The following is a 24,412-nucleotide window of genomic DNA, read 5'->3' on the forward strand; positions in this document are numbered from 1 at the left end:
GTGTTTGTACCATGATAGTTTGTTGGTGATGTGGACACCAAGGAACTTGAAGCTCTCAACCTGCTCCACTACAGCCCCGTCGATGAGAATGGGAGTGTGCTCGGTCGTCTTTTTCCTGTAGTCCACAATAATTTCCTTTGTCTTGATCACATTGAGGGAGAGGCTGTTATCCTGGCAACACACGACCAGGTCTCTGACCTCCACCCTATAGGCTGTCTCATCGTTGTCGGTGATCAGGCCTACCACTGTTGTGTCGTCAGCAAACCTAATGATAGTGTTGGAGTCGTGCCTGGCCATGCAGTCATGGGTGAACAGGGAGTACAGAAGGGGACTGAGCACGCACCCCTGAGGCCCCCCCCGTGTTGAGGATTAGCGTGGCAGATGTGTTATTACCTACCCTTACCACCTGGGGGCGGCCTGTCAGAAAGTCCAGGATCCAGTTGCAGAGGGAGGTGTTTAGTCCCAGGGTCCTTAGCTTAGTGATGAGCTTTGAGGGAACTATGGTGTTGAACACTGAGCTGTAGTCAATGAACAGCATTCTCACATACAGTGAGGAGAACAAGTACTTGATACACTGCCGATTTTGCAGGTTTTCCTACTTACAAAGCATGTAGAGGTCTGTAATTTTTATCATAGGTACACTTCAACTGTGAGAGACGAAATCTAAAACAAAAATCCAGAAAATCACATTGTATGATTTTTAAGTAATTAATTTGCATTTTATTGCATGACATAAGTATTTGATCACCTACCAACCAGTAAGAATTCCGGCTCTCACAGACCTGTTCGTTTTTCTTTAAGAAGCCCTCCTGTTCTCCACTCATTACCTGTATTAACTGCACCTGTTTGAACTCGTTACTTGTATAAAAGACACCTGTCCACACACTCAATCAAACAGACTCCAACCTCTCCACAATGGCCAAGACCAGAGAGCTGTGTAAGGACATCAGGGATAAAATTGTAGACCTGCACAAGGCTGGGATGGGCTACAGGACAATAGGCAAGCAGCTTGGTGAGAAGGCAACAACTGTTGGCGCAATTATTAGAAAATGGAAGAAGTTCAAGATGACGGTCAATCACCCTCGGTCTGGGGCTCCATGCAAGATCTCACCTCGTGGGGCATCAATGATCATGAGGAAGGTGAGGGATCAGCCCAGAACTACACGGCAGGACCTGGTCAATGACCTGAAGAGAGCTGGGACCACAGTCTCAAAGAAAACCATTAGTAACACACTACGCCGTCATGGCAAGGTCCCCCTGCTCAAGCCAGCCATTGTCCAGGCCCGTCTGAAGTTTGCCAATGACCATCTGGATGATCCAGAGGAGGAATGGAAGAAGGTCATGTGGTCTGATGAGACAAAAATATAGCTTTTTGGTCTAAACTCCACTCGCCGTGTTTGGAGGAAGAAGAAGGATGAGTACAACCCCAACAACACCATCCCAACCGTGAAGCATGGAGGTGGAAACATCATTCTTTGGGGATGCTTTTCTGCAAAGGGGACAGGACGACTGCACCATATTGAGGGGAGGATGGATGGGGCCATGTATCGCGAGATCTTGGCCAACAACCTCCTTCCCTCAGTAAGAGCATTGAAGATGGGTTGTGGCTGGGTCTTCCAGCATGACAACGACCCGAAACACACAGCCAGGGCAACTAAGCAGTGGCTCCGTAAGAAGCATCTCAAGGTCCTGGAGTGGCCTAGCCAGTCTCCAGACCTGAACCCAATAGAAAATCTTTGGAGGGAGCTGAAAGTCCATATTGCCCAGCGACAGCCCCGAAACCTGAAGGATCTGGAGAAGGTCTGTATGGAGGAGTGGGCCAAAATCCCTGCTGCAGTGTGTGCAAACCTGGTCAAGACCTACAGGAAACGTATGATCTCTGTAATTGCAAACAAAGGTTTCTGTACCAAATATTAAGTTCTGCTTTTCTGATGTATCAAATACTTATGTCATGCAATAAAATGCAAATTAATTACTTAAAAATCATACAATGTGGGACCTCTTCACTGAACCAGACCTGTGCCCACCTGTACGAGTTGTGTTTAGCATGTCTGTAGTGACCATCTATTCCAGTTGCTTAGCTTCTCTCCTGCCTCTGTCCAAACCTATTGGACCTCTTCAATGAACCTACTACTATATACCTCTCCCGCCCCTTTTTCAGACGTGTGCCCACCTGTACGAGCTACGTCAGCGTGTGAGCCAGCCGTTGGAGACGCGAGACCCCATCGGGCGTTGCTACGTGCTCAGTGAGGACCTGACAGAGAGGGACGATCTGGATGGAGGGGAGTGGAAGTTCTGTGAGGGGCGACCCCAGGGACACGAACAGTTTGGCTTCTGTCAGCAGGGCCTGTCTGCCGCCTTCACACCTGACAACCAATATATCATGTTCGGAGCTCCTGGAACATACAACTGGAAAGGTACGGTGACACACTTTTTAAAATTATCTCATTGAGACACACCTGTATAAATACAGGTTAAATAATGATGACTGACACCTGAGGTGTTTCAAATGATAGTTCACTCAAAAGTCAAAGCTTGTTGTGAGATGTTTTCAGACACTTAAAAGTGACAAGATAAGTCCACGTCTTATTGTGTCGATTCAGCTAATATATGCCTTTACTTTACTTACTGAATGGGGGAAATATTTTGGCACTGTCTGAAAGAATGAAATTAGACTGAAAATATCTTATTGGAGTTTTTTTTGTCCGTTTTTCGCTTACAGTTGTCTTAGATGTAGAAGCATAGTGCAAAAAAAAACAAAAAAAAACGCACAATTCTGTTTACATAAAAAGAAATTCCGTGGACAAATCATTGATTTATAAGCCAATCTACTGATTGGCCTCAGCAGTCCTACTGATCGATCAAAGTGATTGATTCCCAGCAGTTAGTTACTGGTCTGATGGATGGAACTGTCATTATTTAACGTCAGGGATCAATATGGCTGAAATTATGGATCACTGTATCATATATTAAACAGGCCTTAGGTAGAGTCACAATTTACATGATATGGTACTTGACATTTTCACTGTGGAACCCTAAAGATGGTGTACTTTGTCCTGTACTTATCTGTTTTGTATGTGTTTGTTGTGTATGTTTGAAAATGGAAGTGTGTGTTTGGCAAGAGAGAGAGAGAGAGAGAGAGAGAGAGAGAGAGAGAGAGAGAGAGAGAGAGAGAGAGAGAGAGAGAGAGAGAGAGAGAGAGAGAGAGAGAGAGAGAGAGAGAGAGAGAGAGAGAGAGAGAGAGAGAGAGAGAGAGAGAGAGAGAGAGAGAGAGAGAGAGAGAGAGAGAGAGAGAGAGAGAGAGAGAGAGAGAGAGAGAGAGAGAGAGAGAGAGAGAGAGAGAGAGAGAGAGAGGGCGGAGGGATGGAGAGAGAGAGGGGGAGGGAGGGAGGGAGGGAGAGAGAGATGGGGGAGGGAAGGAGGGAGGGAGGGAGGGAGGGAGAGGGGGAGGGAGGGAGGGAGGGTTCATAGTCAAATTCAGATCAACTTTATTATTTATTTATTCATTTGGTCATGTGCTTAAAAAGACGGTACATAAAACATGAAAACAGAAACTACACAATATAATTAATTCAAAGTGCTATAGCTACACATTTAAAGTGAAAGTGCAATATTCTGTATAATGGAGGGACCAACAGACTATCTATTATACAGCCTAATGGCTGTTGGAATAAAACCGTCACCATATCTATCAGTTTTAATTTTCTTTTGAAGAAGTCTCTTTCCCCTTATCCGGCTGCTGCTGTGACTGAGTTTTGAGTGAAGGGGATGGGTACTGTCCTGTAAAATGCTGTCAAGTTTTAGGAAGATGAGTTTTGTGTACAGGTTGGTGGCTGATTCTTGATCTATACCAATTATCCTTCCCGCCGTCTTAATCAAGCGCTGAAGCTTGACTTGGTCTCGCATGTTTCTGAACACGCATATCAGACCAAAGGACAGCACACTCTGCAGGACAGATTTATAGAACATTTGTAAGATATGGCGGTCGACATTAAAATGGTTCAGTTTATGTAAAAAAACATTCTCTGTTGCAATTTCTTTATCTTTGCAAAGGCACAGTCATTGAATTTCAGTTGATTGTCTATTTCGATTCCCAGGTACTTACAGTATATGTGGTCACTCTATCGACTGAGTCCCTATTGATCTTTGTAGGGGGTAATGGAGTTTTATTCCTTCTGAAATTAAGAGAGGGAGAGAGATAGAGAGGAAGAGAGAAAGAGGGAGAGAGATAGAGGGAGGTTGATAGAAAGAGGGAGAGAGAGAGAGGGAGGTAGAGAGAAAGAGAGAGAGAGAGAGAGAGAGAGAGGGGGAGAAAGAGGGAGAGAGAGAGAGAGAGAAAGAGGGAGAGAGCGAATGTGTATCTGTGTCTGTCTGTGTGTGTGTCTGAGTGTCTGTGTCCTCTAACTCTGTTCCTTCCAGGAGAGATGCGTGTCCAGCTACTAAACCAGACTCTACTGGATCTGGGTTTCTATGACGACGGGCCCTATGAGGTGGCGGATGAGAAACAGCTGAATGCTCAGCTGATCCCTGTTCCCTACCATAGTTACCTGGGTAGGACCGACCGTCCCTGCCCAGCCCTCTCCTGCTCCTCTCACACAGCTGTCTGCCTGCTGCCCTGTCTCACCAGAGATCACTGAGCACAGCACAGGACAGGACAGGAGAGGGGCAGGGAAGGACAACAACAACTGACTGACGACACACTGTACCCAAAATAAATACATATCCCATACCTAGAGGACCCAGAGTAGCTACTAAGAGGGCTCTAGAAAGGCAGACAGGCCTAGTCTAAACTGGCCCAGGGCAGTGCGGTGCAGACAAGAGCCACTGGTCAAAAGTAGTGGACTAGATAAAGAACAAGGCATTTCAGACACACCCTAGTACTGTTTCTCTGTTTCTCTCCTGTCCGTAGGGTCCATCCCTGACCCTGGTCTGTTATGAGGGAGTGTGACTCACCAGAGCTAAAACCAGACAGCTCCACTCCAGCTCAATATTCGGAATAATCTCCCACATGAAGTAGCTACCGTAGGAATGGACCAATCATGATAGAAATATCCTCAGACATGGAGAGAGACTCTGTGCACTGCGGTTGCCAACGGGAAAATACCTTTCCTAACTGCTGGGGTCAGAAATATTACAATATTATAATAGGGTACTTAAGAGGAATATTATTATCTCACAGTCATCATGGCCTGTTATAGCCTGGTTCAAGATCTGCTTGTAATAATATAATTATAATATAATAAAATATAGTCTACTATATATGCAACTTGTACTTTAGTAGCAAATTGCTGTCATGTCATACAGAAATTGGCTAAAAAGCACAAATAGGTCTGGGACCAGTCTATAGAACATAGTCAAATTAGTTGTCTAAAGACACAAACAGATCTGGGACCAGCTTATATCATAGTCAAAGGAGTTGTCTAAAGGAGTTGTCTAAAGGAACAAACAGATCTCGGACCAGGCTATAAAACATAGAGAATTTGGCTAAACATTACAAACTGATCTGTGACCAGGCTAGGTCTGTCTGTTCTGGGAGTCAGTGGGTTTGCGTTTCCCCCACAGACAGTTCTGGCCGTGCATTCTGGGTACAGCGTGAGTCAGTCTTGTCGTCCTTCTGTTAGGTGCCAGTGGTTTACCCACAAACCACTGCGATACCAGGAAGAAGAAAACACACAATCACAGCACAGTCCTTTCTCACCTGCACTCCCTCTCTCTCTCCTTGTCACCCTGTTCCCCTTCACCACCTCCCCTCCACTCCTCCACTCCTCCACTCCTCCACTCCTCCACTCCTCCACTCCCCCCCCTCTCTCTTCCTCTCTCTCGGGCCACAGGGCTCTTGTTCATGGCTAGTCCCGATGAAGATGCCCTGGTGTACAAAACTCTGGAGCCACACTCCAACCGGCCCATGTTTGAGGACGTAGCTCAGAATAGCTACTTAGGTTTGTAGCTTGGAGTGAGGTGTTGTTTGTTTGAACAAACCAGATTCATGTTGATACAACTTACTGTAGACTTACCCTCCTTTCCTCCAGGGTTGGGGTCAATTCCATTTCACTGCCAGTCAATTCAGAATGTAAACCAAATTCCAATTCCAAATTGTCCGCATTGAAAAGCATTGAAGATAATTGGAATTTCAGTGTACTTCCTGAGTTGATTGGAATGGAATTAACCCCAACCCTGCTGTCCTCCCACCTTACCCCCGTGTGTTGGTGTGTGCTCGGTGCTAGCTCTTCTCTAGAACGTGTTTAGAATGTACGTAGATTAGAACGTAGGACTCCTACTGGTCTGCATGTCTCTCTGTGTTCCTATCAGTCTGTACTGTCTGTCAGTCTGTATGGTTGGGGTGGTCTGCACAGCCTGTCAGTCTGTCAGTCTGTATGGTTGGGGTGGTCTGCACAGCCTGTCAGTCTGTCAGTCTGTATGGTTGGGGTGGTCTGCACAGCCTGTCAGTCTGTCAGTCTGTATGGTTGGGGTGGTCTGCACAGCCTGTCAGTCTGTACTGTACTCTATGGTGTGGAGGGTTGAAGCTGTCCAGGGTACCTTGGTGGTGGTTCTATATACAGTACATCTATATCTGCATTCTTATCTACATTTTGTAGATACAGGTAACTTTGCTAATTACAATAAAGGGGTTTGAAGTGAAATAACAAAGTAAGTAAAGCAGAGTTTATAAACAAATCTCCCGGTGAACAAAGTATTCTGAGATCACCATGGTAATCGTCCATGGAGGATTTCTGTGTAGAAAGACAATACCAACACCAACATGTACAGTATCTCTGTATCTCAAAGACGGCTCTCGCAGGGTAGATCCCATGGGGAACAGAGTGTTTACAATCTGCGTTCTAGTGCATAGTTTAGAGCAGTCCTCTCCTTGGAGCTGAGCGACATCTCTCTCATTGATAATAGATACTTCCTCATTCCCATTTTAGATCCAGCTAATGGACTCTAACCAATAACGGTTTGGTCCGTCCGATTGATTGTTCCCATCAAATCTCTCTATTCTCATCCTCCTGTATACAGAAACCTGAATGCGTCCCAAACGGCACCTAATTCCCTATATACAGTACAGTGCATTGTGGGTCCTATGGGCCCTGGTGAAAAGTAGTGCACTATGAAGAGAATAGGGTTCCATTTGGGACAGAGCCTGCCTTATCCCTCTTCCTCCACATCCTTAATGGCCATTATTACCTTTGACCCCTCACTTATAACTCGCAGCATGCCTCCACTGACCTTCTAACCAAATGACATAATGACTAAATGCATATGTTTTGCACGCTTACTAAAAGGCCACAGACAGACAGTATTGCTATTACTGGTATTTTTTTTTAGTTTAGTTTAGTTAAATACAGAACTAAATTAAATCCAAATTAAAGCCAAATTAAATGCAGAATTAAATGTAGAGGAATTTCACCACAGTGTGTTGTCATCTTTATCTCTGACTGACCTCACATGGGATTCTACTTAGCTTTACTGATGTATACAATGTCTAATGTAACTGTATAATATACTAATAGTATGATATCCTTTATAGTCCAGGAATTCCGGGAAACTAGCCCAGTATGCATTGTATTATTATATTATGTCTAATGGAGATTCTCCAATAAAATTATCTCTTAGTCCAGGACTAAGCTTGATATGTGTCCGGGAAACTGGTCCCTAATGTCTTAAAATGTAAATAGCTCATTGTAAATGTAAATAGCTTATAATTAAATCCAGTCTCTCGACCCAGTGAACCAGTCAGGACCCGGCAACAGCCTAGTCCATGCTGTTTCTCCTCAGATCGTGTCCATTAAATCTGATTACTGTTGGACAGAGAACCCAGCGCAGTCCACCGATGAGTCAGGCCCAGTTTTTCCACAGTAACTGCCAATATAAATACAGCCAATGAAAAATGAAATGTTCAAATTCTTCCAATTTGTCTCACACGATTTTCCGTTGACAGAAAATCCCACTGAGAACTACTGATCAGAGATGAGTAAAGTAGTTACAATATATTTAGATCCATTTATATCAATTGAGCTTTTATTTGATTCTAGGGCTCGGTAGCTTTTTTAACACATAGTCTTACCTCACATAAGTCTTACAACCACACTGTAGACAGCTGCACAACACAACTGTTTGCAGGGGCCCCATTTCTGAACCTGGTGGGCCACATTCGGTTTAAAAAAGGTTGCAGGATAAAGCCTCGGTTCCCTTTATAGCTTTACAGAGCAAATTGGACTTCTTTGTGTAAAAAACAGAGAGGATCAGACTTCTGTGTAAAAGAGAAAAGTAGCTCCTCCCTCTTTGAAAGGCCTCCGTTTTAAAATGTAGCTTCATCTATCTATCTCTTAATAAAGGCCTTAGTTAGTTTTACTGGATCACAACTCTAACTGTAGCGTTCATCTTAAAGGGACACACTTTTACTGGATCCCAACTCTAACTGTAGCATTCATCTTAAAGGGACACACTTTTACTGGATCACAACTCTAACTGTAGCGTTCATCTTAAAGGGACACAGTTTTACTGGATCCCAACTCTAACTGTAGCGTTCATCTTAAAGGGACACAGTTTTACTGGATCACAACTATAACTGTAGCATTCATCTTAAAGGGACACACTTTTACTGGATCACAACTCTAACTGTAGCGTTCATCTTAAAGGGACACAGTTTTACTGGATCCCAACTCTAACTGTAGCGTTCATCTTAAAGGGACACAGTTTTACTGGATCACAACTCTAACTGTAGCGTTCATCTTAAAGGGACACAGTTTTACTGGATCACAACTCTAACTGTAGCGTTCATCTTAAAGGGACACAGTTTTACTGGATCCCAACTCTAACTGTAGCGTTCATCTTAAAGGGACACAGTTGTACTGGATCACAACTCTAACTGTAGCGTTCGTCTTAAAGGGACACAATTTTACTGGATCACAACTCTAACTGTAGCGTTCATCTTAAAGGGACACAGTTTTACTGGATCACAACTCTAACTGTAGCGTTCATCTTAAAGGGACACAGTTTTACTGGATCACAACTCTAACTGTAGCATTCATCTTAAAGGGGCACAAATACATTTTACTGGAGTTTGATGTGACTTTTGCGTGAAAGGACAAATTAGCTCATCCCTCTCTTAAAGGCCTAGTTTGTGATATTTACGGACGTTTTCTCTTAATCTCTTAAAGGCCTACAGTTTTACTGGATCACATGTCCAACTGTAGCATTCCTCTTAAAGGGACACAGTTCTGTTAGTTACTTGTTCTACAGTAAGTCAGACAGCAGAATTCCACACCTGTTGTCCTGGAGCTCCTAAACAATGCAGAAAACCTACCAGACAACTGTCTGCTGACCCACATTTTAGTAATTTAGCAGACATTCTTATCCAGAGCAACCAGTAATTACCTTGCTCAAGCGCACATCAACATATTTTTCACCTAATCAGCTCTTGGATTTGAACCAGCAACCTTTCAATTACTGGCCTAACGCTCTTAACCGCTAGGCTACCTATTCTCTCAAGACAAATTTGTAAACTAGTTATGATTCTCAAGCTGTTTAACTATTTGACCAGACTAATGTATTCGGCAACCTAGACCTCAGAGGCTGCCACAGTAGTGCAGCCAACCTTTAGGTCATTCCGCACCTGTCGTCCTTAACTGCTCCGTGCCCGTCTCTGTTTGTCTCTCTGTATGTTTGTCCAGAGGACGCTTTAGCATAGTATTTGTCTGTCACTCTTTTTAAAAAATAATAGTATTTGTCTGTCTCTGTGTTTGTCTATGAGACGCTTCTGCCTGAATGTTGACACTGTTAAATGTTAAAACAAGACTCCTTGCAATCCCTCCTCTCACACCCCGCATGTTGGAAAATACTGTAGCTGTTTAGTGTGTTTGCCTTTGGGTTGTTTTTTGGTCATTGTGAATTAAATTACACACACACAGACACACAGACACACACACACACACACACACACACACACGCACACACACACACTGCTACTAACTGTTATCCCATAATGCCTTGCTCCAGGCTTCTCAGTGGACTCTGCTAAGGGCATAATGAGTCGTGGCGAGCTGACCTTTGTGGCGGGGGCTCCGAGAGCCAATCACACAGGAGCGGTGGTGCTGCTGCGTAAAGACAACGTGTACCGCCTGGTGCCACAGCACATCCTGTGGGGAGAGGAACTGGCTTCTTCCTTTGGCTACTCTGTGACTACGGCTGATCTCAACAGTGACGGGTGAGAACTAATGCATATGTCTGCTGCTGATACTATTGATAGCAGTGTATGGGAATGTATGGAATGTACAGACAGATACTCTGTGGCCATGGCTCAACAGTGAGGGCTGAGTAATGTTGCACATTTCCAGAAAATTCCCAGTTCCCATATTTTCAGAAATCACAGTTGGAAGTTTTCCGGAATTAGGTAGGAACATGAAAGGATGGAATCCTATAACTGGGAATACTCTGACCAGGATTTGTGAAGAACCTGGAAACCATTTAGGGAAATTATTTCAGTGACGGATGTTTACATTTGTATCCATCATCTTCTTGTTTCAACCCAAGATTCTGTAGAGCTCTATCTGACCCTCCCTCCCTCCCTCCCTCCCTCCCTCCCTCCCTCCCTCCCTCCCTCCCTCCCTCCCTCCCTCCCTCCCTCCCTCCCTCTCTCTCTCCCTCCCTCCCTCCCTCCCTCCCTCCCTCCCTCCCTCCCTCCCTCCCTCCCTCCCTCCCTCCCTCCCTCCCTCCCTCCCTCCCTCCCTCCCTCCCTCCCTCCCTCCCTCCCTCCCTCCCTCCCTCCCTCCCTCTCTCCCTCCCTCCCTCCCTCCCTCCCTCCCTCCCTCCCTCCCTCCCTTCCTCCCTCCCTCCCTCCTTCCTTCCTTCCTTCCTTCCTTGTTCTCCCCCCCCCCAGCTGGACAGACCTGATAGTGGGAGCTCCTAACTACTTTGACAGGAAAGCGGATATCGGAGGTGCTGTGTACGTCTTCCTCAACCCATTCGGTAACTGGGAGTATGCTCGACCAATCAGGCTCAACGGAACCTATGACTCCATGTTTGGATTGACCGTCAACAATGTGGGAGACTTGGACAGGGACGGATATGATGGTGAGGAAGGATCAAATCAAATCAAAACTTGATTTAAACGACATTCACATTACAGTCGACTGCACTGAAGGGACTGAGGGGTCTGAGTCACTCGTCACATCCTAAATGGCACCCTATTCCCTATGTAGTGCACTACTTTTGACCAGGGCACTACATAGGGAGCAGGGTGCCATTTGGCACGCAAGTCTATTGTCCTTAGGGTCAGGAGTTTTCCTGATCATTTTATGTGAGAGAAAACAAGATCCTGCACACTGCAGTTACCAGTACTACTGTTCATTACACACACACACACACACACACACACACACACACACACACACGCACACACGCACACACACACACACACACACACACACACACACACACACACACACACACACACACACTACTGATATGATGTCTTGCTCCAGGTTGAGCTCCAGCAGGTGAATGTAAAACTGAAAGTAAAAGTCCAGGTGACCTGAGCAAGTAACCCTCTTGACTAGCGTCACAATAAATTCCCTGGTTTTCCCGAATTCCCGGAATCAGGTGATAATAAGGAGTTCCAGAATTTATTTAAAGTTTCCATAATTTTACAACCCTACTCCTGACCCTACAAAAGACAATGTCTGAATGAGGCTTAGTATAGTTGATATGTAATGTGTCTGTCTCTCTCCATCCAGACATTGCTGTGGGGGCTCCGTTCGATGGAGATGGCAAAGTGTTCATCTACCGAGGCTCATCCTCAGGCATCGACACCAAGCCTGCACAGGTGAAAAGAACCTTTAGAAAAGCTCGTTGCTTATCACATCATGATTATTCACTGAGTGCAAAAAACATTAGGAACACCTTCCTAATATTGAGTTGCACCCCCTTTTGCCCTCAGAACAGCCTCAATTCCTCGGGGCATGGCCTCTACAAGGTGTTGAAAGCATTCCACAGGGATGCTGGCCCATGTTGACTGCAATGCTTTCCACAGTTGTCAAGTTGGTTGGATGTCCTTTGGGTGGTGGGCCACTGTTGATACAAACAGGAAGCTTTTGAGCGTGAAAAACCCAGCAGCGTTGCAGTTCTTGACACACTCAAAACAGTGCGCCTGGCACCTACTACCATACCCCATTCAAAGGCACTTAAATATTTTGTCTTGCCCATTCACCCTCTGAATGGCACACATACATAATTCATGTCTCAATTGTCTCAAGGCTTAATGATCCTTCTTTAACCTGTCTCATCCCTTCATCTACACTGATTGAAGTGGATTTAACAAGTGACATGAATAAGGGATCATAGTTTTCACCTGGATTCACCTGGTCAGTCTATAACATGGAATTGTAATGTTTTGATATACTATAATATGAGATGACCGTTTATATATATATATACAATACCAGTCAAAAGTTTGGACACACCTACTCATTCAAGGGTTTTTCTTCATTTGTACTATTTTCTACATTGTAGAATAATAGTGAAGACATCAAAACTATGAAATAACACATATGGAATCATGTAGTAACCAAAACAGTGTTAAACAAATCAAAATATAGTGCTCAGCATATGTGGGAACTCCTTCAAGACTGTTGGAAAAGCATTCCAGGTGAAACTGGTTGAGAGAATGCAAGAGTGTGCAAAGCTGTCATCAAGGCAAAGGGTGGCTACTTTGAAGAATCTAAAATCTAAAATGTATTTGTCACGGTTTCGGCCGAGGCTGCTCCTCCTCCTGGTTCGGGCAGGCTTCGGCGGTCGTCGTCCCCGGAGTACTAGCTGCCACCGATCTATGTTTCATGTTCGTTTGGTTTTGTCTTGATGTTGTACACCTGTGTCTTGTTAGTCCTCGTTAGTGTCCTATTTAGTTCTCATTGTGTGTGTTTGTCTTTGTGTGTGATTGCTCTTCTGTTTTGTGTTGGAGCTACGTACTTCCCTCCAGTGTTTTGGAGAGGTTTTTCGCACATGTTAGTGCGCCGTTTGTTTGACGCCTGTGTGCGCCGTTATTTCGCCTTCGGGCTTATTGTGCTTATTTTCTACGTGAATATTGCACTAAAGTCTTTTGGACTGAACTTCTGCGTCCTGCGCTTGATTCATGCACCACACCCACCTTCAGCACCCCTTGACAGAATCACACACCAAAATGGAATCAGCAGGATCTGCAGTTACGCCTGAGTCGCTCGAGGAGCATGTTCGTGGCCAAGATGACCAGATACGACAACTGGGGACCGCTCTACAGGACGTCATCAACACCCTGCACCGATGGGAGGCCAGCGGGGTACCCACACCTCCACCTACCCTGCCAACCCCATCGGCCGGTCCACCAGTCCCAGGTCCGGAACCCAGGGGGATTCGGCTCTCGCTCCCGAGGGCGTATGACGGAACAGCTGCCGGGTGTCAGGGGTTCCTCTTGCAGGTGGAGCTCTACCTGGCCACTGTACACCCGGTGCCCTCGGGACACGAGCGTTCCGCCCTCATCTCCTGTCTCACGGGCAAGGCGTTGGAGTGGGCTACCGCCGAGTGGAGGAAGATGGACGCCAACACCATCTCCTACGCCGAGTTCTCCCGCCGCTTCAAGGCCGTGTTCGACCATCCACCTGAGGGCAAAGCGGCGGGGGAGCGTCTCGTCCACCTGAGACAGGGGAGGAGGAGCGCACAGGCGTTTGCTCTAGAGTTCCGGACTCTAGCGGCGGACGCAGGGTGGAATGAACGGGCCCTCATCGACCATTTTCGATGTAGCCTACGGGAGGACGTTCAACGGGAGTTGGCCTGCAGGGATACCCATCTCACCTTCGACCAGTTGGTCGATATGTCCATCCGTCTGGACACCCTGCTGGCCACCCGTGGACGTTCCGAGGGGGGTCCGTCCATTCCCGCCCTCCGGCACCTCCGAGCCGAGCCCTATGGAGCTCGGGGGTGCCGGCGCTAGAGAAAGGAGGAGGAGGAGCCCGAGGGGGCCTGTCTCCTGCACCAAGTGCGGTCGTGGAGGGCACACTGCGGCCAGGTGCTGGGGAGGGTTCTCTGGGGGAGAAGACAACAGGCCACGCACTAGGGGGGCCTCCCAGGTGAGTAGACGTCCCACTTACCCAGAGCTTTCTGTTGCGCACTTTTGCATACCTGTGTGTTTTCCACAGGTTGCACCTCATTCCCAGCATAAGGCGCTAGTAGATTCAGGCGCAGCTGGGAATTTTGTTGATCGGAAGTTTTGTTTAGATTTAGGGATCCCTCTCCTACCTGTTGACAAACCTTTTCCCGTTCATGCCTTAGATAGCCGCCCGTTGGGGTCGGGGTTGATTAGGGAGATCACAGCACCACTTAGGATGTGTGCGCAGGGGGTCATGAAGAGACTATACAACTGTATCTGATCGACTCTCCTGCGTACCCAGTGGTGCTGGGAATTCCCTGGTTAAGCACCCATAACCCTGCTATTTCGTGGCAACAGAGGGCTCTCGATGGGTGGTCTGCTCAGTGCGAGGGGCGATGTCTGGGTGTTTCCGTGGGGCGACTTCGGTGGAAAGTCCAAACCAAGTGCCCGCACTGCACCTTCCGCCTGAATATGGGGATTTAGCTCTCGTGTTTAGTAAAACTAGGGCGATGCAGTTGCCTCCTCATAGACAGGGGGATTGTGCGATTGATCTCCAGGCAGGAGCAGCGCTCCCACGGAGCCACGTGTATCCTTTGTCTCAAGAGGAGAGAAAAGCTATGGAGACTTACATAGCCGAATCTTTGAGACAGGGATACATTCGGCCCTCCACTTCTCCCGCCTCCTCAAGTTTCTTTTTTGTGAAGAAGAAAGATGGAGGGTTGCGCCCGTGCATTGATTACCGGGGTCTCAATCAGATTACTGTGAAAACAGTTATCCCCTCCCTCTGATTGCGACCATGACAGAGTCATTGCATGGAGCACGGTTTTTCACAAAATTGGATCTCAGGAGCGCGTATAACTTGGTGCGCATTAGGGAGGGCGACGAATGGAAGACAGCGTTTAGTACCACGTCAGGTCATTTCGAATATCTCGTCATGCCATATGGGTTGATGAATGCTCCATCAGTCTTCCAATCCTTCGTAGATGACATTTTCCGGGATATGCAGGGACAAGGGGTGGTCGTGGTACATTGATGACATTCTGGTGTACTCGTCTACCCGAGCCGAGCATATAACCCTGGTGCGTCGTGTATTGAGGAGGCTGTTGGAGCACGACCTATATGTCAAGGCAGAGAAATGTCTGTTCTTCCAGGAGTCGGTCTCCTTTTTGGGTTATCGGTTGTCCGCGTCAGGGGTGAGAATGGAGGTGGATCGTGTGTCCGCTGTGCGTAATTGGCAAACTCCAACCACTGTAAAAGAGGTGCAGCAGTTCTTGGGCTTTGCGAATTACTACCGGAGGTTTATCCGGGGTTTTGGACAGGTGGCAGCTCCCATCACGTCCCTTCTGAAAGGGGGTCCGGTGCGCCTGCAGTGGTCAGCTGATGCGGACAGGGCCTTTAGGAGACTGAAGGACCTGTTTACGCCGGCTCCGGTGCTGGCGCATCCGGATCCCGCATTACCCTTTCAGGTTGAGGTAGACGCGTCTGAGGCTGGTATAGGGGCCGTTCTCTCTCAACGGTCCGGCACGCCACCTAAACTCCGCCCCTGTGCTTTTACTCAAAAAAGCTCAGCCCGGCGGAGCGTAACTATGACGTTGGGGACAGGGAGCTGTTAGCTGTAGTTCAAGCCCTTAAGGTGTGGAGGCATTGGCTTGAGGGGGCTCAACACCCTTTCCTCATTTTGGCTGACCATCGGAACCTGGAGTACATCCGGGCAGCGAGGAGACTGAACCCTCGCCAGGCTCGATGGAGTATGTTTCTCACCAGGTTCGTATTTAAAATCACGTACATCCCTGGGTCCCAGAATGGTAAGGCAGATGCGCTGTCCCGGCGGTATGACACGGAGGAGAGGTCCGTTGAGCCTACTCCCATACTACCGGAGTCTTGCCTTGTGGCACCGGTGGTGTGGGAGGTCGATGCCGAATCGAGCAAGCGTTGCGGCACCGACCCCAGCCCTCCACAGTGTCCTGAGGGTCGGAAGTACGTTCCGCTCGAGATTCGGGATCGACTCATTTACTGGGCTCACACGTCACCCTCCTCTGGACATCCGGGTATTGGCCGGACAGTGCATTGCCTTAGCACTAAATACTGGTGGCCCACTTTGGCTAGGGATGTGAGGGTTTATGTCTCCTCCTGCTCGGTGTGCGCCCAGTGTAAGGCGCCCCGACATCTGCCCAGGGGTAAGTTACAACCCCTGCCCGTTCCACAACGACCATGGTCCCACCTCTCGGTGGATTTTGTGACAGACCTTCCCCTCTCTCAGGGGAATACCACCATCCTGGTCATTGTGGACCGGTTCTCTAAGGCCTGTCGTCTTCTCCCTATGTCGGGTCTTCCTACTGCCCTACAGACCGCGGAGGCCCTATTTACCCACGTCTTCCGGCATTACGGGGTACCCGAGGATATAGTGTCTGATCGAGGCCCCCAGTTTACCTCCCGTGTTTGGAGAGCGTTTATGGAGCGTTTGGGGGTCTCGTTAGCCTTACCTCAGGGTACCACCCGGAGAGTAACGGGCAGGTAGAACGTGTCAACCAGGATGTGGGTAGGTTTCTGAGGTCGTATTGCCAGGGCCGGCCGGAGGAGTGGGCACGGTACATTCCCTGGGCCGAGATGGCCCAGAACTCGCTCCGCCACTCCTCTACCAACCTAACCCCCTTCCAATGTGTGTTAGGTTACCAGCCGGTTCTGGCACCTTGGCAGCAGAGCCAGATCGAGGCCCCTGCGGTGGATGATTGGATGAGGCGCTCGGAAGAGACATGGAACGCTGCCCACGTCCACCTGCAGCGGGCCGTCCTTCGTCACAAGGCGAGCGCCGATCTCCACCGCAGTGAGGGGCCAGTGTACGCACCCGGAGATCGAGTCTGGCTCTCTACCAGAAACCTACCCCTCCGCCTGCCCTGCCGGAAGCTGGGTCGGCGGTTTGTGGGGCCCTTTAAAGTCCTGAGAAGATTGAACGAGGTGTGTTATAGGTTACATCTACCTGTTGAGTATAAGAATATTAACCCCTCGTTCCATGTGTCTCTTATCAGGCCGGTGGTAGCTGGTCCACTCCAGGACAATGAGATAGGGGAGACTCCTCCGCCCCCACTGGACATCGAGGGGGCTCCGGCGTACACCGTTCGGTCCATCTTGGACTCAAGACGCCGGATGGGGGGTCTCTAGTATCTCGTGGAGTGGGAGGGGTACGGCCCGGAGGAGCGGTGCTGGGTGCCGCGGAGGAACATCCTAGACCCATCTCTCCTGTCGGAGTTCCACCGGGACCATCCCGCGCGCCCTGCTCCGCGTCCTCCTGGTCGTCCCCGAGGCCGGGGGCGGCGCACGGCTGGAGCCGCGCGTCAAGGGGGGGGGTACTGTCACGGTTTTGGGCGAGGCTGCTCCTCCTCCTGGTTCGGGCAGGCTTCGGCGGTCGTCGTCCCCGGAGTACTAGCTGCCACCGATCTATGTTTCATGTTCGTTTGGTTTTGTCTTGATGTTGTACACCTGTGTCTTGTTAGTCCTCGTTAGTGTCCTATTTAGTTCTCGTTGTGTGTGTTTGTCTTTGTGTGTGATTGCTCTTCTGTTTTGTGTTGGAGCTACGTACTTCCCTCCAGTGTTTTGGAGAGGTTTTTTGCACATGTTAGTGCGCCGTTTGTTTGACGCCTGTGTGCGCCGTTATTTCGCCTTCGGGCTTATTGTGCTTATTTTCTACGTGAATATTGCACTACAGTCTTTTGGACTGAACTTCTGCGTCCTGCGCTTGATTCATGCACCACACCCACCTTCAGCACCCCTTGACAGTATTTTGATTTGTTTAACACTTTTTTGGTTACTATATGATTCCATATGTGTTATTTCATAGTTTTGATGTCTTCACTATTATTCTACAATGTGGAAAATAGTACAAATAAAGAAAAACCTTTAAATGAGTAGGTGTGTCCAAACTTTTGACTGGTACTGTATGAATAAGTGCCTTCGGAAAGTATTCAGACCCCTTGACTTTTTCCACATTTTGTTACGTTATGGCCTTATTCTAAAATGGATTAAAATGTTTTTTTCCCCTCATCAATACACAATACACTATAATGACAAAGCAAAAACTGGTTTTTTGAAAAAGTATTCAGACCCTTTACTCAGTACTTTGTTGAAGCACCTTTGGCAATGATTACAGCCTTGAGTCTTCTTGGGTGTGACGCTACAAGCTTGGCACACCTGTATTTGGGGAGTTTCTCCCATTCTTCTCTGCAGATTCCTCAAGCTCTTTCAGGTTGTATGGGGAGCATTGCTGCACAGCTATTTGCAGTTCTCTCCAGAGATGCTCGATCGGGTTCAAGTCCGGGCTCTGGCTGGGCCACTCAAGGACATTCAGAGACTTGTCCCGAAGCCACTCCTGCATTGTCTTCGCTGTGTGCTTAGGGTCGTTGTCTTGTCGGAAGGTGAACCTTCGCCCCAGTCTGAGGTCCTGAGCGCTCTGTACTTTGCTCCGTTCATCTTTCCCTCGATCCTGACTAGTCTCCCAGTCCCTGCTGCTGAAAATCGTCCCCACAGCATGTCTCTTGAGTGGCGCAGTGGTCTAAGGCACTGCATCGCAGTGCTAGCTGTGCCACTAGAGATCCTGGTTTGAATCCAGGCTCTGTCGTAGCCGGCCGCGACCGGGAGACCCATGGGGCGGCGCACAATTGGCCCAGCGTCGTCCAGGGTAGGGGAAGGAATGGCCAGCAGGGATGTAGCTCAGTTGGTAGAGCATGGCGTTTGCAACGCCAGGGTTGTGGGTTCGTTTCCCACGGGGGGCCAGTATGAAAAAATTAATAAAATGTATGCACTCACTAACTGTAAGTCGCTCTGGATAAGAGCATCTGCTAAATGACTAAAATGTAAATGTAATGATGCTGCCACCACCATGCTTCACTGTAGGGATGGTGCCAGGTTTCCTCCAGATGTGACGCTTGGCATTCAGGCCAAATCTTCAATTCAATTTTGGTTTCATCAGACCAGAGAATCTTGTTTCTCATGGTCTAAGAGTCTTTAGGTGCCTTTTGGCAAACTCCAAGCGGGCTGTCATGTGCCTTTTACTGAGGAGTGGCTTCAGTCTGGCCACTCTACCATAAAGGCCTGATTGGTGGAGTGCTGCAGAGATGGTTGTCCTGGAAGGTTCTCCCATCTCCACAGAGGAACTCTAGAGCTCTGTCAGAGTGACCATCGGGTCACCTCCCTGACCAAGGCCCTTCTCCCCCAATTGCTCAGTTTGGCCGGGTGGCCAGCTCTAGGAAGAGTCTTGGTGGTTCCAAAATTATTCAGTTTAAGAATGATGGAGGCCACTGTGTTCTTGGGGACCTTCAATGCTGCAGAAATGTTTTGGTACTGTTCCCGAGATCTGTGCCTTGACACAATCCTGTCTCGGAGCGCTATTTTCAATTCGAACTCATGGCTTGGTTTTTGGTCAACTGTGGGACCTTATATAGACCGGGTGTGTGCCTTTCCAAATCATGTCCAATCAATTGAATTAACCACAGGTGGACTCCAATCAAGTTGTAGAAACATCTCAAGGATGATCAATGAAAACAGGATGCACCTGAGCTCAATTTCGAGTCTCATAGCAAAGGGTCTGAATACTTCTGTAAATAAGGTATTTCGTTTTAAATTTTTAATAAATGTGCAACAACTTCTAAAAACCTGTTTTTCTTAGTCATTATGGGGTATTGTGTGTAGATTGCTGAGGAAATTGTTTTATTTAATCAATTTTAAAATAAGGCTGTAATGTAACAAAATGTGAAAAAAGTCAAGGGGTCTGAATACTTTTCGAAGGCACTGTATATATACAGTGAGGGAAAAAAGAATTTGAACACCTGCTGCTTTTGTATGTTTGCCCACTGACAAAGAAATGATCAGTCTATAATTTTAATGGTAGGTTTATTTGAACAGTGAGAGACAGAATGACAACAAAAAAATCCAGAAAAACGCATGTCAAAAATATTATAAATTGATTTGCATTTTAATGAGGGAAATAAGTATTTCACCCCCTCTCAATCAGAAAGATTTCTGGCTCCCAGGTGTCTTTTATACAGGTAACGAGCTGAGATTAGGAGCACACTCTTAAAGGGAGTGCTCCTAATCTCAGCTTGTTCACTGTATGAAAGACACCTGTCCACAGAAGCAATCAATCAATCAGATTCCAAACTCTCCACCATGGCCAAGACCAAAGAGCTCTCCAAGGATGTCAGGGACAAGATTGTAGACCTACACAAGGCTGGAATGGGCTACAAGACCATCGCCAAGCAGCTTGGTGAGAAGGTGACAACAGTTGGTGCGATTATTCGCAAATGGAAGAAACACAAAATAACTGTCAATCTCCCTCGGCCTGGGGCTCCATGCAAGATCTCACCTCGTGGAGTTGCAATGATCATGAGAACGGTGAGGAATCAGCCCAGATCTACACGGGAGGATCTTGTCAATGATCTCAAGGCAGCTGGGACCATAGTCACCAAGAAAACAATTGGAAACACACTACGCCGTGAAGGACTGAAATCCTGCAGCGCCCGCAAGGTGCCCCTGCTCAAGAAAGCACATATACAGGGCCGTCTGAAGTTTGCCAATGAACATCTGAATGATTCAGAGGAGAGATGGGTGAAAGTGTTGTGGTCAGATGAGACCAAAATCGAGCTCTTTGGCATCAACTCAACTCGCCGTGTTTGGAGGAGGAGGAATGCTGCCTATGACCCCAAGAGCACCATCCCCACCGTCAACCATGGAGGTGGAAACATTATGCTTTGGAGGTGTTTTTCTGCTAAGGGGACAGGACAACTTCACCGCATCAAAGGGATGATGGACGGGGCCATGTACCGTCAAATCTTGGGTGAGAACCTCCTTCCCTCAGCCAAGGCATTGAAAATGGGTCGTGGATGGGTATTCCAGCATGACAATGACCCAAAACACACGGCCAAGGCAACAAAGGAGTGGCTCAAAAAGAAGCACATTAAGGTCCTGGAGTGGCCTAGCCAATCTCCAGACCTAAAACCCATAGAAAATCTGTGGACGGAGCTGAAGGTTCGAGTTGCCAAACGTCAGCCTCGAAACCTTAATGACTTGGAGAAGATCTGCAAAGAGGAGTGGAACAAAATCCCTCCTGAGATGTGTGCAAACCTGGTGACCAACTACAAGAAACGTCTGACCTCTGTGATTGCCAACAAGGGTTTTGCCACCAAGTACTAAGTCATGTTTTGCAGAGGGGTCAAATACTTATTTCCCTCATTAAAATCCAAATCAATTTATAACATTTTTTACATGCGTTTTTCTGGATTTTTTTGTTGTTATTCTGTCTCTCACTGTTCAAATAAACCTACCATTAAAATTATAGACTGATCATGTCTTTGTCAGTGGGCAAACGTACAAAATCAGCAGGGGATCAAATACTTTTTTCCCTCACTGTATATATATATATCTATACACTGCTCAAAAAAATAAAGGGAACACTTAAACAACACATCCTAGATCTGAATGAATGAAATAATAATTTTCTTTACATAGTTGAATGTGCTGACAACAAATTCACACAAAAATTATCAATGGAAATCAAATTTATCAACCCATGGAGGTCTGGATTTGGAGTCACCCTCAAAATTAAAGTGGAAAACCACACTACAGGCTGATCCAACTTTGATGTAATGTCCTTAAAACAAGTCAAAATGAGGCTCAGTAGTGTGTGTGGCCTCCACTTGCCTGTATGACCTCCCTACAACGCCTGGGCATGCTCCTGATGAGGTGGCGGATGGTCTCCTGAGGGATCTCGTCCCAGACCTGGACTAAAGCATCCGCCAACTCCTGGACAGTCTGTGGTGCAACGTGGCGTTGGTGGATGGAGCGAGACATGATGTCCCAGATGTACTCAATTGGATTCAGGTCTGGGGAACGGGCGGTCCATAGCATCAATGCCTTCCTCTTGCAGGAACTGCTGACACACTCCAGCCACATGAGGTCTAGCATTGTCTTGCATTAGGAGGAACCCATGGCCAACCGCACCAGCATATGGTCTCACAAGGGGTCTGAGGATCTCATGTGGCTGGAGTGTGTCACCATCGCGAGCATCCTGACTGGTTTCATCACCGCCTGGTATGGCAACTGCTCGGCCTCCGACCGCAAGGCAGTACAGAGGGTAGTGCGTACGGCCCAGTACATCACTGGGGCCAAGCTTCCTGCCATCCAGGACCTCTATACCAGGTGGTGTCAGAGGAAGGCCCTAAAAATTGTCAAAGACTCCAGCCACCCTAGTCATAGACTGTTCTCTCTGCTACCGTACGGCAAGCGGTACCGGAGCGCCAAGTCTAGGTCGAAAAGGCTTCTTAACAGCTTCTACCCCAAAGCCATAAGACTCCTGAACAGCTAATCATGGCTACCCGGACTATTTGCATTTTACGCTGCTGCTACTCTGTTTATCATTTATGCATATTCACTTTAACTCTACCCACATGTACATTGGCCCAGCGTCGTCCAGGGTAGGGGAGGGAATGGCCGGCAGGGATGTAGCTCAGTTGGTAGAGCATGGCGTTTGCAACGCCAGGGTTGTGGGTTCGATTCCCACAGGGGGGCAGTATGTAAAATAAAAAAGTATGTATGCACTCACTAACTGTAAGTCGCTCTGGATAAGAGCGTCTGCTAAATGACTCAAATGTAAATGTAAATGTTTTGACCGGTAGTGTAGAAACACCAGATTTTTGGTTTGAAAAAAAAAAGGTATATTAATTCTGAAATTCTGAAGAATATTATTAACATTCCACCCATGAGGCCACTATAGGGTGATTTGATACTTTGACTGCAGGAAAGGGCTACAAATTGAAAATTGGAAACTTTAGTAGAAACTTGTGTATACAAAATTATACAAATATTATGTTTTTGTAAGTGGTTTCTCATCATATCATAATCAAAGCCTCAACTCTGGTGTTGCAAACTTCATGGTGGTCATATTGATAACTCTCAATAACGACGATGTGGTTCAAGTTCAACTAAGTTTACTGACTGATAACATCACACCCTAATTGCAGGTGTATAGGACTACCTGAATAGTAATTTCAGGTGTAAAGTTGCACTTGATCATACAAGTTAACACATGACCTTCATGATTGCCCCTCACAGATCCTGGATGGAGTGGACGAGGGGGTGAAGAGGTTTGGCTACTCCATCTCAGGAGGCCTGGACATCGATGGGAACCTGTACCCTGACCTGGCTGTAGGCTCTCTCGGTGATAAGCTAGTTCTGTACAGGTCTCGCCCAGTCATTCATGTGATCCGGGACGTATCCATCGAACCTCAGCAGTATATTGACTTGGAGCAACACAACTGCAAGGGGAGAGATGGAGTTTGGTAGGTCGCAAATAACATTAATTTCAACCTTTATTCACATTAGGTAGTGTATTTCTGCTGTTGACAGATTGTTGTTCGCTAACTTTATTCTCTGTTTTCAGTGTGGAGGTCAAAGCCTGCTTCACCTATACTGCTTATCCTGAGACCTACTCACCAGACATCAGTGAGTTACTAAACTGTACACCTCTCTGTTTAGAACCAGTTGGTTTTTGCTGTGTAAAATAGTGTGGTAATATGTCCAGCTGTGTAAAATAGTGTGGTAATATGTCCAGCTGTGTAAAATAGTGTGGTAATTTGTCCAGCTGTGTTAAATAGTGTGGTAATTTGTCCAGCTGTGTTAAGTAGTGTGGTAATTTGTCCAGCTGTGTTAAATAGTGTGGTAATATGTCCAGCTGTGTTAAATAGTGTGGTAATATGTCCAGCTGTGTTAAATAGTGTGGTAATATGTCCAGCTGTGTTAAATAGTGTGGTAACATGTCCAGCTGTGTTAAATAGTGTGGTAATATGTCCAGTAGCTTATCTCTGGTGTGTTGTAGTGCTGCATTTCTCTGACTCTTCTTCTCTTTCTCTTTCTCTTTCTCTTTCTCTTTCTCTTTCTCTTTCTCTTTCTCTTTCTCTTTCCCTTCCTTCCTTCCTTCCTTCCTTCCTTCCTTCCTTCCTTCCTTCCTTCCTTCCTTCCTTCCTTCCTTCCTTCCTTCCTTCCTTCCTTCCTTCCTTCCTTCCTTCCTTCCTTCCTTCCTTCCTTCCTTCCTTCCTTCCCTCCCTCCCTCCCACTAGCTCTGGTCCTACTCATTGAGGCTGACACCGAGCGCAGGAAGCTGGGCCTGCCCCACCGTGTTAGCTTCCTGGGTCAAAGTGCACAGGCGGCGGAGTACACACACACTGACGAGGTGGAGCTGAAGGGTCAACGTCATCCCGCCTGCCAGAGCGCCACCTTCCAACTAAACGTACAGTACAATATGACGCA

The 24,412-nt window shown here is 47.3% G+C and overlaps 1 protein-coding gene across 5 annotated transcripts in view; it reads left to right on the forward strand.

Annotated features, from left to right (window-relative positions):
• LOC121577953 (integrin alpha-7) overlaps positions 1-24,412 on the forward strand; it is a 68,402-nt gene that overhangs the window by 28,392 nt on the left and 15,598 nt on the right. For 3 of the 5 annotated variants that reach the window (XM_041891949.2, XM_041891950.2, XM_041891953.2), the window contains exons 3-10: positions 2,162-2,417; positions 4,420-4,551; positions 10,000-10,207; positions 10,880-11,073; positions 11,736-11,824; positions 23,219-23,445; positions 23,547-23,608; positions 24,223-24,392. In XM_041891949.2, coding sequence (XP_041747883.1) covers positions 2,162-2,417; positions 4,420-4,551; positions 10,000-10,207; positions 10,880-11,073; positions 11,736-11,824; positions 23,219-23,445; positions 23,547-23,608; positions 24,223-24,392 — 1,338 coding nt within the window. Of the gene's footprint in view, positions 1-2,161; positions 2,418-4,419; positions 4,552-5,831; positions 5,940-9,999; positions 10,208-10,879; positions 11,074-11,735; positions 11,825-23,218; positions 23,446-23,546; positions 23,609-24,222; positions 24,393-24,412 lie in introns of all 5 variants that reach the window. The other 2 variants (XM_041891951.2, XM_041891952.2) reach the window with 1 other exon arrangement.

Source organism: Coregonus clupeaformis, chromosome 12, assembly GCF_020615455.1.
Source record: "Coregonus clupeaformis isolate EN_2021a chromosome 12, ASM2061545v1, whole genome shotgun sequence".
Classification (NCBI taxonomy): Eukaryota; Metazoa; Chordata; class Actinopteri; order Salmoniformes; family Salmonidae; genus Coregonus; species Coregonus clupeaformis.